Raw genomic sequence first — 16,976 nt, 5'->3', positions numbered from 1 at the left:
TATAACTACTATAATACTGCCCCCTATATACAAGAATATAACTACTATAATACTGACCCCTATGTACAAGAATATAACTACTATAATACTGACCCCTATGTACAAGAATATAACTACTATAATACTGCCCCTTATATACAAGAATATAACTACTATAATACTGCTCCCTATATACAAGAATATAACTACTATAATACTGCCCCTTATATACAAGAATATAACTACTATAATACTGCCCCTATATACAAGAATATAACTACTATAATACTGCTCCCTATATACAAGAATATAACTACTATAATACTGCCCCTATATACAAGAATATAACTACTATAATACTGCCCCCTATATACAAGAATATAACTACTATAATACTGACCCCTATGTACAAGAATATAACTACTATAATACTACCCCTATATACAAGAATATAACTACTATAATACTGCCCCTTATATACAAGAATATAACTACTATAATACTGCTCCTATATACAAGAATATAACTACTATAATACTGCCCCCTATATACAAGAATATAACTACTATAATACTGCTCCTATATACAAGAATATAACTACTATAATACTGCCACTATATACAGGAATATAACTACTATAATACTGCCCCCTATATACAAGAATATCACTACTATAATACTGCCCACTATATACAAGAATATAACTACTATAATACTGCTCCTATATACAAGAATATAACTACTATAATACTGCTCCTATGTACAAGAATATAACTACTATAATACTGCTCCTATATACAGGAATATAACTACTATAATACTGCCCCTATATACAAGAATATAACTACTATAATACTGCCCCCTATATACAAGAATATCACTACTATAATACTGCCCCCTATATACAAGAATATAACTACTATAATACTGCCCCTATATACAAGAATATAACTACTATAATACTGTCCCTATATACAAGAATATAACTACTGTAATACTGCCCCTATATACAAGAATGTAACTACTATAATACTGCTCCTATATACCAGAATATAACTACTATAATACTGCTACTACATACAAGAATATAACTACTATAATACTGCTCCTATATACAAGAATATAACTACTATAATACTGCTCCTATATACAAGAATATAACTACTATAATACTGCCCCCTATATACAAGAATATAACTACTATAATACTGTCCCTATATACAAGAATATAACTACTATAATACTGCTCCTATATACAAGAATATAACTACTATAATACTGCTCCTATATACAAGAATATAACTACTATAATACTGCCCCCTATATACAAGAATATAACTACTATAATACTGCCCCCTATATACAAGAATATAACTACTATAATACTGCCCCTATATACAAGAATATAACTACTATAATACTGTCCCTATATACAAGAATATAACTACTATAATACTGCCCCTATATACAAGAATGTAACTACTATAATACTGCTCCTATATACCAGAATATAACTACTATAATACTGCTACTACATACAAGAATATAACTACTATAATACTGCTCCTATATACAAGAATATAACTACTATAATACTGCTCCTATATACAAGAATGTAACTACTATAATACTGCTCCCTATATACAAGAATATAACTACTAGAATACTGCCCCTATATACAAGAATATAACTACTATAATACTGCTCCTATATACAAGAATATAACTACTATAATACTGCTCCTATATACAAGAATATAACTACTATAATACTGCTCCTATATACAATATAACTACTATAATACTGCTCCTATATACAAGAATATATCTACTATAATACTGACCCCTATGTACAAGAATATAACTACTATAATACTGACCCCTATGTACAAGAATATAACTACTATAATACTACCCCTATATACAAGAATATAACTACTATAATACTGCCCCTTATATACAAGAATATAACTACTATAATACTGCTCCTATATACAAGAATATAACTACTATAATACTGCCCACTATATACAAGAATATAACTACTATAATACTGCCCCTATATACAAGAATGTAACTACTATAATACTGCTCCTATATACCAGAATATAACTACTATAATACTGCTCCTATATACAAGAATATAACTACTATAATACTGCCCCCTATATACAAGAATATAACTACTATAATACTGCCCCCTATATACAAGAATATAACTACTATAATACTGCTCCTATATACAAGAATATAACTACTATAATACTGCTCCCTATATACAAGAATATAACTACTATAATACTGCTCCTATATACAAGAATATAACTACTATAATACTGCCCCTATATACAAGAATATAAGTACTATAATACTGCTCCCTATATACAAGAATATAACTACTATAATACTGCTCCTATATACAAGAATATAACTACTATAATACTGCCTCCTATATACAAGAATATAACTACTATAATACTGCCCCTATATACAAGACTATAACTACTATAATACTGCCTCCTATATACAAGAATATAACTACTATAATACTGCCACCTATATACAAGAATATAACTACTATAATACTGCTCCCTATATACAAGAATATAACTACTATAATACTGCCCCCTATATACTAGAATATAACTACTATAATACTCCAGTAGTGATTGATGCAGTCGTTCTATCATATCCGTGTAGGCAAATGTATTTTATTCTCTTTTTTTCTTTTATACATAAAAAATTCAGTAAAAATTTGAAGTAAAAGGATATAGGCAGGACAATAAAAAAAAGAAAAAAAAAGAAAAAAAAGTATCAGTAATCCACAATTCTGCCTAACAAAACAGAAAATAACTTGGTGGTAAATGCACAAAGGGGAAAAATAATTATAAAAAACTCTCTAGATGAGACAATTCAGGATAATCGGTGGGATATTTACAGGGGCCCCGGGGGTTAATCGCTCTCGTAGGAAAGTTCTGGTGGTTTCTGGATTATGAAACAAAAATATATAACATTATATTCACAGATATGATAAAATATAATACAGGCTCATGGCGGGAGCAACCATTAAAAAAAAAAAGAGAAAAAAAATGCCACAATTTATTGCACTGTACAGTTCAGAGAGACGTCCGTCCGCAGGAAGAGGAGGCGCAAATTCAGAAGTCTAGGTCCACAGAGCTTACACTCCAATCCTCCCCTATGATCCACTGAGGGGGGAGGGAGTCTCTAAATTAATAGTCATAGTCCATCATGTGAAATGTGCTGTCAGATTTAATGGGGGGAAGGGGCGGTTCTGTCCTGTACACTTGTCAGCGGTACGGTTTGTGACTCGGCCTCTAGAGGGCGCTATTCAAAGTCCACATCCTCTTTGGGCTTATAGATGGAGCCGAACTTCTGCATGTATTTCTTGATGTACTCCTTGGTTTTATGTTTGACGTTCTCGTTGCAGTCGAGGTCCTCAGGGTTCTTGCAGTATTTCAGCTCCTTGTTCATGACGCCGTGTGTCAGCTGTGGAGGTGAAGAGATGGGAGTCAATTATTCCGATACGACAAGGTAAAGTGGGAGGGGAGGGAGGGGGGGGGGGGAGGGTAAAAAAACCAGTCCTCCCGCCAATCAGAACAATGAGATGACCCCTCCATAGTTTACATAGGCACATGTCTGAAGGGTCAGACTACACAGTGTTTGTTTGTAGTCTGTAACCATGGAGACACATAGGGCTGCAATAAAGACTATTTATAAAGTTGATCCTTTCGTTTATTTATAGTGGAAAAAGTGGCCACTAATGGTGTGACTGCTGCCACGCTGCTCTCCCCTCCTGATCCCCGGTCTGACAGTCTGGTTGCTAAGGATACATTGTAGCAACCAGAGTTCATTCTAGTTGGTCGTCAGGCAGCACGCCCCTATTAACCAGTCCGCATCGGGGGTCTCGCTTAAGGCAGAATTGGCAGTGAACTGCAGCCCAGACATCACGGTCAGTGGCGTTTGAGAGATTTTTGTACTCATGCATTTAGGTGGAGTTCCCCTTTAAATATAATTCAGTCATAGAACCGCTGATCCTGTGGCGACTGACTATTATACATTGTACATGGCGGAGGCTCTGCAGAGTCTGGGCAGTAACACAGGCGGGCGCTGGGCTATACGTACCTTCCGTGCCAGGTGCTTGAAGTCCTCTGTATTATTTATCCTGCCAATCTTACAGTCCGGCTTCCTGTACGGGTTCAGACACTGCACGATGAACTGCGACATCTGGGAGGGAGAGGAGGAGGGGGGGGGGGGGGGGAGCAGCAAAAATTAATAGACAATCAGCATTCTCTGAGCGGCAGCGCAACACAAATTGCCAGCGGCAGTGCTGTCCTCTCATCAGTCAGAGTCACGATTAATTGAACGTGTAACCTCGATTATTGAAAGATTATTAGGCCACACCCTTTTTGCATGCCCCGCCTCCTATTCGCATGCTATGCCATTGAATTAATATTTATCTCCTGAGCCTGTATATAATATACCCGACACTGCCCCCACTCAGTATAATGCCCCCCATAACTGTCTTCCCACCGTATAATGACCCCATAAGGGACTTCCACACCGTCTAATGACCCCACACAGTATAATGCCCCCATAACTGAACCCCACACAGTATAATGCCCCCATAACTGAACCCCACACAGTATAATGCCCCCATAACTGAACCCCACACAGTATAATGCCCCCATAACTGAACCCCACACAGTATAATGCCCCCATAAGGGACTTCCACACCGTATAATGACCCCACACAGTATAATGACCCCACACAGTATAATGACCCCACACAGTATAATGCCCCCATAACTGAACCCCACACAGTGTAATGACCCCATAACTGGACCCCACACAGTATAATGACCCCACACAGTATAATGACCCCATAACTGAACCCCACACAGTATAATGACCCCATAACTGAACCCCACAGCTTGCGGCTCCCTGCTCTACCATTGGATTCAACTGTATCTGCGTCCTGAAGATGCAGATACATTTAAACCAGGGAAAAATAATTGATACAACCGAAATTCGCAAGATGAAGTCAATTAATTGCTCTGAATTTCGATTATTTTGAGATGAATTGCCCAGTCCTAGCCAGAGGTGACTGGAGTCCTGACATGTGCGAGTTACAGAACTTAAAGGGTCAGTCCAGTCTTATATTAAGTTCTGAAACTTTCCAATAAACAGTTTTTTAATCCATCATCATTATAAAGAGTTCTGCTTGCTGTTGGTGAATGGAAATATTCATGTTTTACATCTAGATTGAAAAATCATCTCTACTTCGTTTTGCTCACACAGCTGAGAGTTCGTTACAGTGTAGACAATTCTCGGATTCCAGGCAGTGGGCTCTCACCCACACTAATAAAGTCAATAGCCCATCAGCTGTGAGAAGGACTAGGACTAAGGATTTTCACTTCTCGATGTAAAACAAGAATATCTACTTTCACTGAAAGCAAGCACAGGTTTAAGAAAAAAAGATAAACAAAAGACAAGAAACTAAAACCTAATTCTATTGGAAAGTTGCAGACATTTCATTATAGGATAATAAAGATAAATTTACAGATTGTGGACGACCCCTCTAAGTATTCATGGTTTGATGCGGCCTATTGGGGCACCGAGCCGTTCTTACCTCTTTTCTGAAGACTTCTTTGCTCTTCTTTGCCAGTTCACTCGATGTATCCGCTTCAGCTGTTTTTGCTTTGTTGGAAGACTAGTCAAAAAAAATAAAAAAAATATTGTAGGAAAAATATTTTTGATGTGAAGAAACAGTCAGTAATGGGGAAATGGTACGAGACCCCCTCAGAATCCGAAAAGTGCACCTGACCACCAGCAGAATAGTGAGTGCAGCTCTGGAGTATAATACAGGATGTAACTCAGGATCAGTACAGGATAAGTAATGTAATGTATGTACACAGTGACTCCACCAGCAGAATAGTGAGTGCAGCTCTGGAGTATAATACAGGATGTAACTCAGGATCAGTACAGGATAAGTAATGTAATGTATGTACACAGTGACTCCACCAGCAGAATAGTGAGTGCAGCTCTGGTGTATAATACAGGATGTAACTCAGGATCAGTACAGGATAAGTAATGTATGTACACAGTGACTCCACCAGCAGAATAGTGAGTGCAGCTCTGGACTATAATACAGGATGTAACTCAGGATCAGTACAAGATAAGTAATGTAATGTATGTACACAGTGACTCCACCAGCAGAATAGTGATCACAGCTCTGGAGTATAATACAGGATGTAACTCAGGATCAGTACAGGATAAGTAATGTAATGTATGTACACAGTGACTCCACCAGCAGAATAGTGAGTGCAGCTCTGCAGTATAATACAGGATATAACTCAGGATCAGTACAGGATAAGTAATGTATGTACACAGTGACTCCACCAGCAGAATAGTGAGTGCAGCTCTGGAGTATAATACAGGATGTAACTCAGGATCAGTGCAGGATAAGTAATGTAATGTATGTACACAGTGACTCCACCAGCAGAATAGTGAGTGCAGCTCTGGAGTATAATACAGGATATAACTCAGGATCAGTACAGGATAAGTAATGTATATACACAGTGACTCCACCAGCAGAATAGTGAGTGCAGCTCTGGAGTATAATACAGGATGTAACTCAGGATCAGTGCAGGATAAGTAATGTAATGTATGTACACAGTGACTCCACCAGCAGAATAGTGAGTGCAGCTCTGGAGTATAATACAGGATGTAACTCAGGATCAGTGCAGGATAAGTAATGTAATGTATGTACACAGTGACTCCACCAGCAGAATAGTGAGTGCAGCTCTGGAGTATAATACAGGATATAACTCAGGATATGTAATGTATGTACACAGTGACTCCACCAGCAGAATAGTGAGTGCAGCTCTGGAGTATAATACAGGATTTAACTCAGGATCAGTACAGGATAAGTAATGTAATGTATGTACACAGTGACTCCACCAGCAGTATAGTGAGTGCAGCTCTGCAGTATAATAATACAGGATGTAACTCAGGATCAGTACAGGATAAGTAATGTAATGTATGTACACAGTGACTCCACCAGCAGTATAGTGAGTGCAGCTCTGCAGTATAATACAGGATGTAACTCAGGATCAGTACAGGATAAGTAATGTAATGTATGTACACAGTGACTCCACCAGCAGAATAGTGAGTGCAGCTCTGCAGTATAATACAGGATGTAACTCAGGATCAGTACAGGATAAGTAATGTAATGTATGTACACAGTGACCCCACCAGCAGAATAGTGAGTGCAGCTCTGGAGTATAATACAGGATGTAACTCAGGATCAGTACAGGATAAGTAATGTAATGTATGTACACAGTGACTCCACCAGCAGAATAGTGAGTGCAGCTCTGGAGTATAATACAGGATGTAACTCAGGATCAGTACAGGATAAGTAATGTAATGTATGTACACAGGGACTCCACCAGGCGGGGGGGGGGGGGGGCGGGGGGATGCGCAGCCGCACAAAAACGAGTGTGAATCTCTATAGTGGAAAGCTGTGACATTCCAGACATGTGGAGGGAGGACCCATCATATAAGGCGGGGGAGGGTACACGAACAGCTGAGGTCACGTGTCATCTGCCTCCTGAGGGTCTTCGTAACGGAGGCTGCAAGTGTCTTGTCATGATCGTAGGGGGAAGGGCAATGAGGACCAGCATCATCTGTAACGTCTCTGGTCCTGGTTTATATAAAACACGTGTAACATTAGTTCTGGGAAAGCCGGACGACGACCAAAGAGCACACCCAGCTTTCCCAGACTCCTGCATAGCTATGCAAGATGAAGGCAGATGGGGCGGTGGAGCGTAGAAATAAGTAGATTTGCCGCGGAGGAGCCTATGAACGCTGACGACTAGTATGGGAGGCCAGGTTGGCGGTCACCCAGCTTTCCCAGAACCAGCTATAAGCTACATAAGATCTGCTGCGCAACCAATGAAAAGCTGTTACCCCCTGGCAGTCTGTTCTATCTATACAAAGACATTACACCCGGTTCTCACCCATGTACAGGACAGATACGACGAGCTCGCCCTTAGTCCATTGACCGTATGGATTTGCGTCTTGCAGCTGCCAAACGCCTGTATATCTGGAAAACCCATAACCCGAACCTATGAGAAGTGCATGTGTGGCTCCGCAGGATGCCCACGTGTCAGACAGCTGGGGCATAAAACCACGTTAAGGGGATGGGGGAGGGGCAATATTATAATAACGTGGTGCAGCTTATTATAAGAATATATAGGATTTAATATGCGGTGGCAGGCGGCCAACTCCGACCCCGGCCCCTCTAACAAACGTTTCCATGTTGTATTCGGGCCCATAAATGATGTGGAGTCTGGGGCTGCTCAATGCGGCCATTTATGAATATTGGGGGGATTCATGAACGGACGGGGCCCTCACTGCCGCCATTGTTTTAATTACAGCGCCGGCTTTAATTGGGGAAGTGGCCGGTGACCGCTCCAGGGCAAACATTCCCGTCTTGTGTTTTACAGCGCTGCACAGGTTGTTAAGCGTCGGTCTGGAATCTTCTGTGCGTTCCGCCGCGAGGAGCGAGAGATGTTTATAATTAGAAGAGGTCTTAAAAAAAAAACAGCAGCCGCGACCCCGAAGCCTGCAGGGAGGTGAGGACGTAACTCGCGTCTCCTGAGAAGAGTGCACAGGAAAGACGACGCCTCACCAAGGAACCGTCTTACAATGAGAGCGCGCCGCACGGCGTCACAGAAAACCGCAGGAATAAATGATCAGGATATAGAACAATGGCGGCGTTTTCCCGCACCTACTATATATATATATATAATCACATGGTTCAGGGGTCATCCATTGATAAGTGATCACGGTTTGTCACACACAGATGACATGTGCTGCATTACTGCGCCCCCTAGGGTTTATATAGGGAAATGCAGCATAGAGTCTCCATGGAGGGGGCATTTATTTACTCCTTATTTTGAATATTTGATCACCGACACGTCACATTGATCAGTCGATATACATGAAGCTGCTGTGTAACAAGCCGGAGAAGAACAGACGAGGAGACCGCGGCCAATGAAGACGTCAGGCAGAGCAGACCTCAGGAGCCGCAGGCCGGCAGCGGGTTCAGACTCTGGCACAGGAGGGTGGACTGTGTCTCTGCAGTGGACTATCACCTCCTCTGATTATAGGCTGTGTCTCTGCAGCGGACTATCACCTCCTCTGATTATAGGCTGTGTCTCCGGCTTCCCCTATAATTCTACTGATAGATGGGGTGCGCGGACTGACGGCTCCTGGCACCTCCTGCCGACCCACAAACAACTCTTTAAAGGGACGGCAGCACAATACTCCATCCCTGAGTAATTAGGAGTCCTGTGGGGGTGGCCGTATTTTTGGAGCCGGTGCCGTTACCATCAGGACATATTAACCCTGCGTCTGGCTTCAGCGTCTGGCAGATCATCGAGCTGGGAACATTCTCGGCTGGTCAGGACAGTGGTGAGAACGAGCCGGGCCGGATCATGTTCTCCTGTAAAAGGATCAGTCTGTGTTGGCCGCGCAGAATCTTCGGCCGCGGTTTTTCGAGGCGGAGCGCTCGGGTGCCACGTTCATCGGTTACATCGTTCGTATGGTTGAAAAAAAAGACAAGTCCAAAGTTCTCTAGAACATTATTTTCTCCCGACATTGCGCATTTTTCTGCTGAGAAGGGGCCGTATTATTTAAGAGAATGGGATTTACGGAAACCGTTAATGCATCAGCAGAAAACTGCAATCATCTTATTCTTATATTCACGGCATCGATCCCAAAAGCCAATGGTGAGGGAGGGGGAGGGGGAATCGAGGCGCCACCCGGAGGTCGTCCAGTTCAGATAACGCAGCAAATAGAAGGGAGATCATTGGCGTTTAACCACTTACTGATCAGTACTGGACTATTTCCATCCACCTTGTCTGAGGCAGGTCACATGACCCGGCGCCGGAGGCCGCGGTGGATGGGTGATTCGGGTACGGGGCAGATTTACCCCAGAGCAGGCGGCAGAGTCCAGCCCACGGTGCACGATTATGATTGTTACTTGGGGTCAGTCACCTGGTTTTCCCCCCGATATGAGGGTACAGTATTTTCGTTACGTGCGCGGCCGTCCTTTACCTTCATTGGGTTCTCGTCATAGGTCGGCGTTCCCAGGTCCATTTCGGCCTCGTGGTCCATACCTGATCCTTCATCTCCAGGGCTGTCCCAGGATGGCGGATCCCACTGCGTCTGTCTGGAGAAGAGAAGTAATGTCAAACCTACTCATAGCACCGTGTACAACCAACATATGACTTCTAGCACTAAAACTAAAGACTGTCAGTGAATGGAAATGCCTTGCATTACACCCGTAGGCTTAAAACCCATCCTAACCCAATCCTGTTCACAGCTGCGTGCTTGTTCCATTGTACCAGGTCTACGGTCTGCCCCCATAGTATCTTCATTCATATACAGGTGGCTGCTTGGTTACCTCATCGTCCTTCACTCACCTGGTTATTACATGGTAATAATAGATTTTCCCCTCAGGGTCCCGGGCGGTCTTCCAGCTGGGCGGTAGGACGATGGTTTTAGGCTTGGGGGGAGAAGGTGGCGGGAGATCCATGATGTTGTTGGGGGCCAGTCCCATCTCCGGCTAAGGAAGAGAAAAGGTCAAACAATACATGAGAAGAAGAGTCCTAGCGGGAGAATCTCCACACGGGGGACGACGGCCATCACCCACCTGCTGCAGCGGCGGCGGCTGTGGTATAAGGGTGGGCGGGGCCTGCTGAACCACCACTCCCTGCGGGTGCTGAGCGTAGATCTGGTGCCCTGACATGTACTGCAACCCGGGCTGCGCGTAGCTCTGCAAATACAACACAAAGTTGGTAAAGAAGTTTGTGTTAAAGAGCCTCCCCCCCCCCGATGCTGCACGACAACCAATGCTCTCCATTATGGACCCCACAGCTCCTAACGCTACAATAGTATGTACCCCAGCTCTCATACTGCTCAGCTAGCGGTGTCAGTCATCACTGTATTTCTGATATTGTATTCATGAACCCGGAGGCTCCGGATGAACATCAATGAGATGGACCCTGCGCCTCTGATCAGTAACAAAGCTGCATCCGTGGGGGGCCCCGGGAATTAGAATATATTTGAAGAGAAATGTGCTAATACCTAGAAGACCACCCGCAAGTGACGGAAACATTCTACAATCTTTCGCTTTCCCTTTTGGCACAGAATATTTTTATTAAATTCCAGTGGAACGGAATCTCATAAAACTATAAAGTAAACATTCCCAACGATGAAACGTGAAATTACATTCATTACGAGGCGGCGGGTCACACTGTAACAAACCGCCAGGAGAGGGGTCTTGGTTTAATGAACGTCGATGGCGAGACTGCAATTAACCAGAACCGGAGCAGCTCAACACAAATGTTATACAAACTCATAACGAAAAGACTGAACAATCCTAGCATAAAGGATCACCATCAAACACCCAATACTCCTCACAGCTGAGGGTTTGTTACAGTTGTATCCAGTCTAGACAATCCTCTACAGTCATGTCTTAATTTTATCTGATCCTGGGAAAGTTGGGTGACCATGAATATGCCCGCCATTACACAGGAGCCATCATCCTGCTTTTCTAGTCTGGTCTATCAATGTGTAACTATTGAGACTTCTCATACAGGAGGGGGGCACCTCATGTTGATGAACCTGGCGTCATCTGTTCAGAAGTAATGGCGCCCCCTATATGTAGGTGATTGGCACCTACCTGCACCATGGGTTGTGCTGTCTGGGTGTAGGCGGCTGGCACTCCGTAGACAGCTTGGCAGGCCTGTCCCGAGTAGTAGATTGCAGGCTGGGCGGGGGGAGCTGGGTATTGGGGTTGAGCCGGATGCTGTGGCACTGCCACTGCTTGCTGGTTGGGATCCCAGACGCCATAGGTTTGAGGGGGTACAGAGCCGGGGGCTGGGACTGGCATGACAGTGACATTGGGGTCTTGGGGAATCATTGGCTCTTGTTGGGTTACATACTGCTGCGTGTTAACGTCCATAGGGGCCGGCACGTGCTGGACAACTGGGACCGGCTGCGGGGTGAGCATGGCGGGACTGACCACCATGCCCTGGGAGGGGTCGTAGCTGTTGGGGGAGTTGACGGACTCCAGAATAGGAGGAGTAGGTAATAGGATTTTACCCATGTTAGGGTTTGTGGGGTCAACGTAGGACTGCATGGGGTATCCCTGCGGGTAGGTGATGAAGGGTGGGGGGAGCTGGGTTCCATAGGACAGAGGGTCATAGGGGAGGGGGGAGGATATTCCAATATTCTGCATCTGTTGCTGCTGCTTCTGGGCCTCCCGCTGGGCCACCTCCTGCTCAAACAACTTGCGGCGTTCCTCCGTGGAGAGCTTGTTCCGGTCCTGCAGCCGCCCCTTCTTCTTAGAGGAGGCCGGAGTGTCATACCTGCGGAGAGACCAGACACCGGTCACTATCCCACCCACTTCAGAAAGATCATACCTTATACTCTAGTCACAGCTAGAGCTGCGTTCATAAGTGTGTTGGCTGCTGCTTGGAGATTCTCGGGCCCTTAGAGCAAAGCTAAAAGGCTGATATTATATATTGTGGTGGGGACAAGGGAAAAATGTATCTCCTACAACGCATCACAGCAGCACTTGTTCTAGAAAACCACAGGCCCAAAGAGGGGTGAGATCCTGAGAGTCAACAGAAAACCAGTAAAACCCCCCACATATACACACGGGATAAAAAAACAACAACTGTAAACAGCACTGGAGTCACCCCGAGCACCTTACCTGTCCTCACCCCTCTTTGTGCTGCGTTCATAGAAGGACGGTGGAGATGGAGATTTCTTGCGCTTCTTCTGACTCTGACGCTCAGAGTCCCTCTCCCTCCCTGAACTCTTGCTAGTTGGAGTTTGGTAGCCTCCACCTGAGGAGTCTCTCCAGCGCTCATCTGAGGAGAAAACAAGAAGTGTAACCGAGAGCGTGCACCGCAAGGGTGATCACTGTGTTATCTGTGGTGTTACATAGGACTGCAGGTAACACTACTACATGATCTGTAATCAGAGAGTTATCACTGTGTTATCTGTGGTGTTACATAGGACTGCAGGTAACACTACTACATGATCTGTAATCAGAGTTATCACTGTGTTATCTGTGGTGTTACATAGGACTGCAGGTAACACTACTACATGATCTGTAATCAGAGAGTTATCACTGTGTTATCTGTGGTGTTACATAGGACTGCAGGTAACACTACAACATTACCTGTACTGAGAGAGTTATCACTGTTATCTGTGGTGTTACATAGGACTGCAGGTAACTACTACATTATCTGTACTCAGAGAGTTATCACTGTGTTATCTGTGGTGTTACATAGGACTGCAGGTAACTACTACATTATCTGTACTCAGAGAGTTATCACTGTGTTATCTGTGCTGTTACATAGGACTGCAGGTAATATCTACTACATTATCTGTACTCCGAGAGTGATCACTGTGATATCTGTGGTGTTACATAGGACTGCAGGTAACACTACTACATTATCTGTACTCAGAGTTATCACTGTGTTATCTGTGGTGTTACATAGGACTGCAGGTAACATCTACTACATTATCTGTACTCAGAGAGTTATCACTGTTATCTGTGGTGTTACATAGGACTGCAGGTAACATCTACATTATCTGTAATCAGAGTTATCACTGTGTTATCTGTGGTGTTACATAGGACTGCAGGTAACATCTACTACATTATCTGTAATCAGAGAGTTATCACTGTTATCTGCGGTGTTACATAGGACTGCAGGTGACATCTACATTATCTGTAATCAGAGTTATCACTGTGTTATCTGTGGTGTTACATGGGACTGCAGGTAGACCTATTAAAATGATATATAATAAGGATTTCAATGCACATATAATGCAATGTCATAAGAGTTAACCGACTACTTCAGCTGAGCTACATTTGTACATGACTGCCCTCTGCTGGTCACAGTGTAACCGTACAGGCAGGAAGATCGGCTCTTCATCCCGGCTGTTTATTATAACCGAATTGTGACTAATTATAATAAACGTTTCTGAGCGCTCAGGAGAGGAGACGGCCGGGACGAAGAGACATCAGTAAATAGTTGATGACCGGGACCGGGACAGAGCAGCCAGCAACGTATGGGAATATCTGTAAAAGCTGCACAAGCAAAACGTAACAAAGTTTCTGCTAAATACCAGCTGATTTTTACACCAAAATATGTGGAATGCAATAGAAAAGGACGGCGGGGAGGCGTCGGAAGGACGGCGGGGAGGCGTCGGAAGGACGGCGGGGAGGCGTCGGAAGGACGGCGGGGAGGCGTCGGAAGGACGGCGGCGAGGCGTCGGAAGGACGGCGGCGAGGCGTCGGAAGGACGGCGGCGAGGCGTCGGAAGGACGGCGGCGGAAGGACGGCGGGGAGGCGTCGGAAGGACGGCGGGGAGGCGTCGGAAGGACGGCGGGGAGGCGTCGGAAGGACGGCGGGGAGGCGTCGGAAGGACGGCGGGGAGGCGTCGGAAGGACGGCGGGGAGGCGTCGGAAGGACGGCGGGGAGGTGGAAGGACGGCGGGGAGGTGGAAGGACGGCGGGGAGGCGGCATGGAGGTGGAAGGACGGCGGAAGGACGGCGGGGAGGCGGCATGGAGGTGGAAGGACGGCGGAAGGACGGCGGGGAGGCGGCATGGAGGTGGAAGGACGGCGGGGAGGCGGCATGGAGGTGGAAGGACGGCGGAAGGACGGCGGGGAGGCGGCATGGAGGTGGAAGGACGGCGGAAGGACGGCGGGGAGGCGGCATGGAGGTGGAAGGACGGCGGAAGGACGGCGGGGAGGCGGAAGGACGGCGGGGAGGCGGCATGGAGGAGGATGGTGGGGAGGCGGTATGGAGGAGGATGGTGGGGAGGTGGTATGGAGACGGATGGTGGGGAGGTGGTATGGAGGAGGACGGTGGGGAGATGGTATGGAGGAGGACGGTGGGGAGATGGTATGGAGGAGGACGGTGGGGAGATGGTATGGAGGACGACGGTGGGGAGATGGTATGGAGGAGGACGGTGGGGAGATGGTATGGAGGAGGACGGTGGGGAGGTGGTATGGAGGAGGACGGTGGGGAGGTGGTATGGAGGAGGACGGTGGGGAGATGGTATGGAGGAGGACGGTGGGGAGGTGGTATGGAGGAGGACGGTGGGGAGGTGGTATGGAGGAGGACGGTGGGGAGGTGGTATGGAGGACGACGGTGGGGAGGTGGTATGGAGGACGACGGTGGGGAGGTGGTATGGAGGACGACGGTGGGGAGGTGGTATGGAGGACGACGGTGGGGAGGTGGTATGGAGGACGACGGTGGGGAGGTGGTATGGAGGACGACGGTGGGGAGGTGGTATGGAGGACGACGGTGGGGAGGTGGTATGGAGGACGACGGTGGGGAGGTGGTATGGAGGACGACGGTGGGGAGGTGGTATGGAGGAGGACGGTGGGGAGGTGGTATGGAGGACGGTGGGGAGGTGGTATGGAGGAGGACGGTGGGGAGGTGGTATGGCGGAGGATGGTGGGGAGGTGATATGGCGGAGGACGGCGGGGAGGTGATATGGAGAGGAATGGTCCCACCTTGGAAGCTCTGTAGTGAGTGGGGGATGTGAATCACTTACGGTTTTCCTTTTCCACTTGAGTTTTCTTTGGGATCCGATAAACTTCCTACATAGAAAAAGCAGAGCGAGCGGTGAGTGCAGAACAATCCAGAGGAATCCGCCAATAATCCCAATCATCAGAAGCACATAATCCCGGCTACACTTATTTGGTGCTATCAAGTGGGAAAAAATATATATTTTATTTATTTTCTCATCCAGAGTGACAAACAATATGGCCACCCACCATTACCGCTACCACAGAGGATGTTACCAGCCGTCCCAGACTGCGGAGAAAAAGCCGTGTGCCAACCCCCCCCCCCCCGAGTCTCGCCAAGTAGCGGGGAGCCTCGCCAAGTAGCGGGGAGCCTCGCCAAGTAGCGGGGAGCCTCTTACCTTCAGGTCTTTCCATCCTTCCAGCAGCTTGTTGGCGAGTTCACTCATATCCAGCATCTTGTCCGTCTGCTCCTGGCTCCTCTCGCTCTCCACGTCAGATACACCTTCCTCCTCATCCTGGGACGGCGTCTCCACTGCAGGAGTGTCTTCGGTCTTCGTGCTGGTCGTCTCCTTGGCGTCAGTCTCTAGTCCAGCCGCTGGTTCTTTGCCACCTTCAGGGGACGGGTCGTTCTCAGTTTTGATGGCTGTAGGCGGCTGCTCCTCTGACGGGGGTGGCGGCGGCGGTGGTGGTGGAGGAGGTGGAACATCTTCTGCTTTCAAGCCTTCCTTGGACTGTTGGTCGTCTGTGGGATGCGTTTCTGGCTTTCCCGGAGCTTCCTTCACCTCGAGCTCGCTGGCCGCGTCGGACACGGCACTGTCCATGCTGTTCTCACTGATGATCTTCAGTCTTCGTAGCACCAGCTTCTTGGGAGTCTCGCCCTCCATCTCCACGGTCAGCTTGGCAGCAGGGTCAGGCGTGTTTGCGGGTGTATTGAGTGGGGTGTGGGCGCGGGACGTGTTTTCACTGGAGTAGCCGTCTCCCTCGCTTAGCGGCGGTATGGCCATCTTGGTCTGCGCCCATCGCTGGATGATGGGAAGAATCTTGCTCTCCTCCAGCAGATTCTTATTGGGGATCGGAAGCAACTCCAGCGTCTTAATGATCTAATTCACAGTAGACACAAGAGAGAGATTGTTTGCACTTCAGGACGGTAACATCAAGGGTACATCTAGTTACAGAAAACCTCAGAAGTGTTAATCATTGGGGGTTTCAGGTGCGGAGACCGGTCACCATCGCAGAAACGTAAAGGCCGGAGCCCTCCGCTGAACAATGTGCCCCTTCGGCCGTGCTCGGAAGCCTCTGGGAAAGGCAACGTTAGCGGTATACAGACTTGTAGACTTTCTATGAGCCTGTA

The 16,976-nt window shown here is 46.4% G+C and overlaps 1 protein-coding gene across 1 annotated transcript in view; it reads right to left on the bottom strand.

The window, feature by feature from the left end:
• Window positions 1-2,669: 2,669 nt before the first annotated feature.
• The window catches only part of LOC142713737 (histone-lysine N-methyltransferase SETD2-like), a gene marked incomplete at its 5' end in the record, with an annotated part of 37,918 nt that continues 23,611 nt past the window's right edge, over window positions 2,670-16,976 (bottom strand). Inside the window, 10 exons of the mRNA XM_075848607.1 lie at window positions 2,670-3,485; window positions 4,122-4,223; window positions 5,629-5,709; window positions 10,122-10,236; window positions 10,490-10,632; window positions 10,720-10,842; window positions 11,752-12,439; window positions 12,787-12,946; window positions 15,652-15,697; window positions 16,024-16,725. Coding sequence (XP_075704722.1) covers window positions 3,324-3,485; window positions 4,122-4,223; window positions 5,629-5,709; window positions 10,122-10,236; window positions 10,490-10,632; window positions 10,720-10,842; window positions 11,752-12,439; window positions 12,787-12,946; window positions 15,652-15,697; window positions 16,024-16,725 — 2,322 coding nt within the window. The remainder of the gene's footprint in view (window positions 3,486-4,121; window positions 4,224-5,628; window positions 5,710-10,121; window positions 10,237-10,489; window positions 10,633-10,719; window positions 10,843-11,751; window positions 12,440-12,786; window positions 12,947-15,651; window positions 15,698-16,023; window positions 16,726-16,976) is intronic.

Source organism: Rhinoderma darwinii, unplaced genomic scaffold, assembly GCF_050947455.1.
Source record: "Rhinoderma darwinii isolate aRhiDar2 unplaced genomic scaffold, aRhiDar2.hap1 Scaffold_4345, whole genome shotgun sequence".
In the NCBI taxonomy this organism is placed as follows: Eukaryota; Metazoa; Chordata; class Amphibia; order Anura; family Rhinodermatidae; genus Rhinoderma; species Rhinoderma darwinii.
This window is presented reverse-complemented; position numbering and strand designations above follow the sequence as displayed.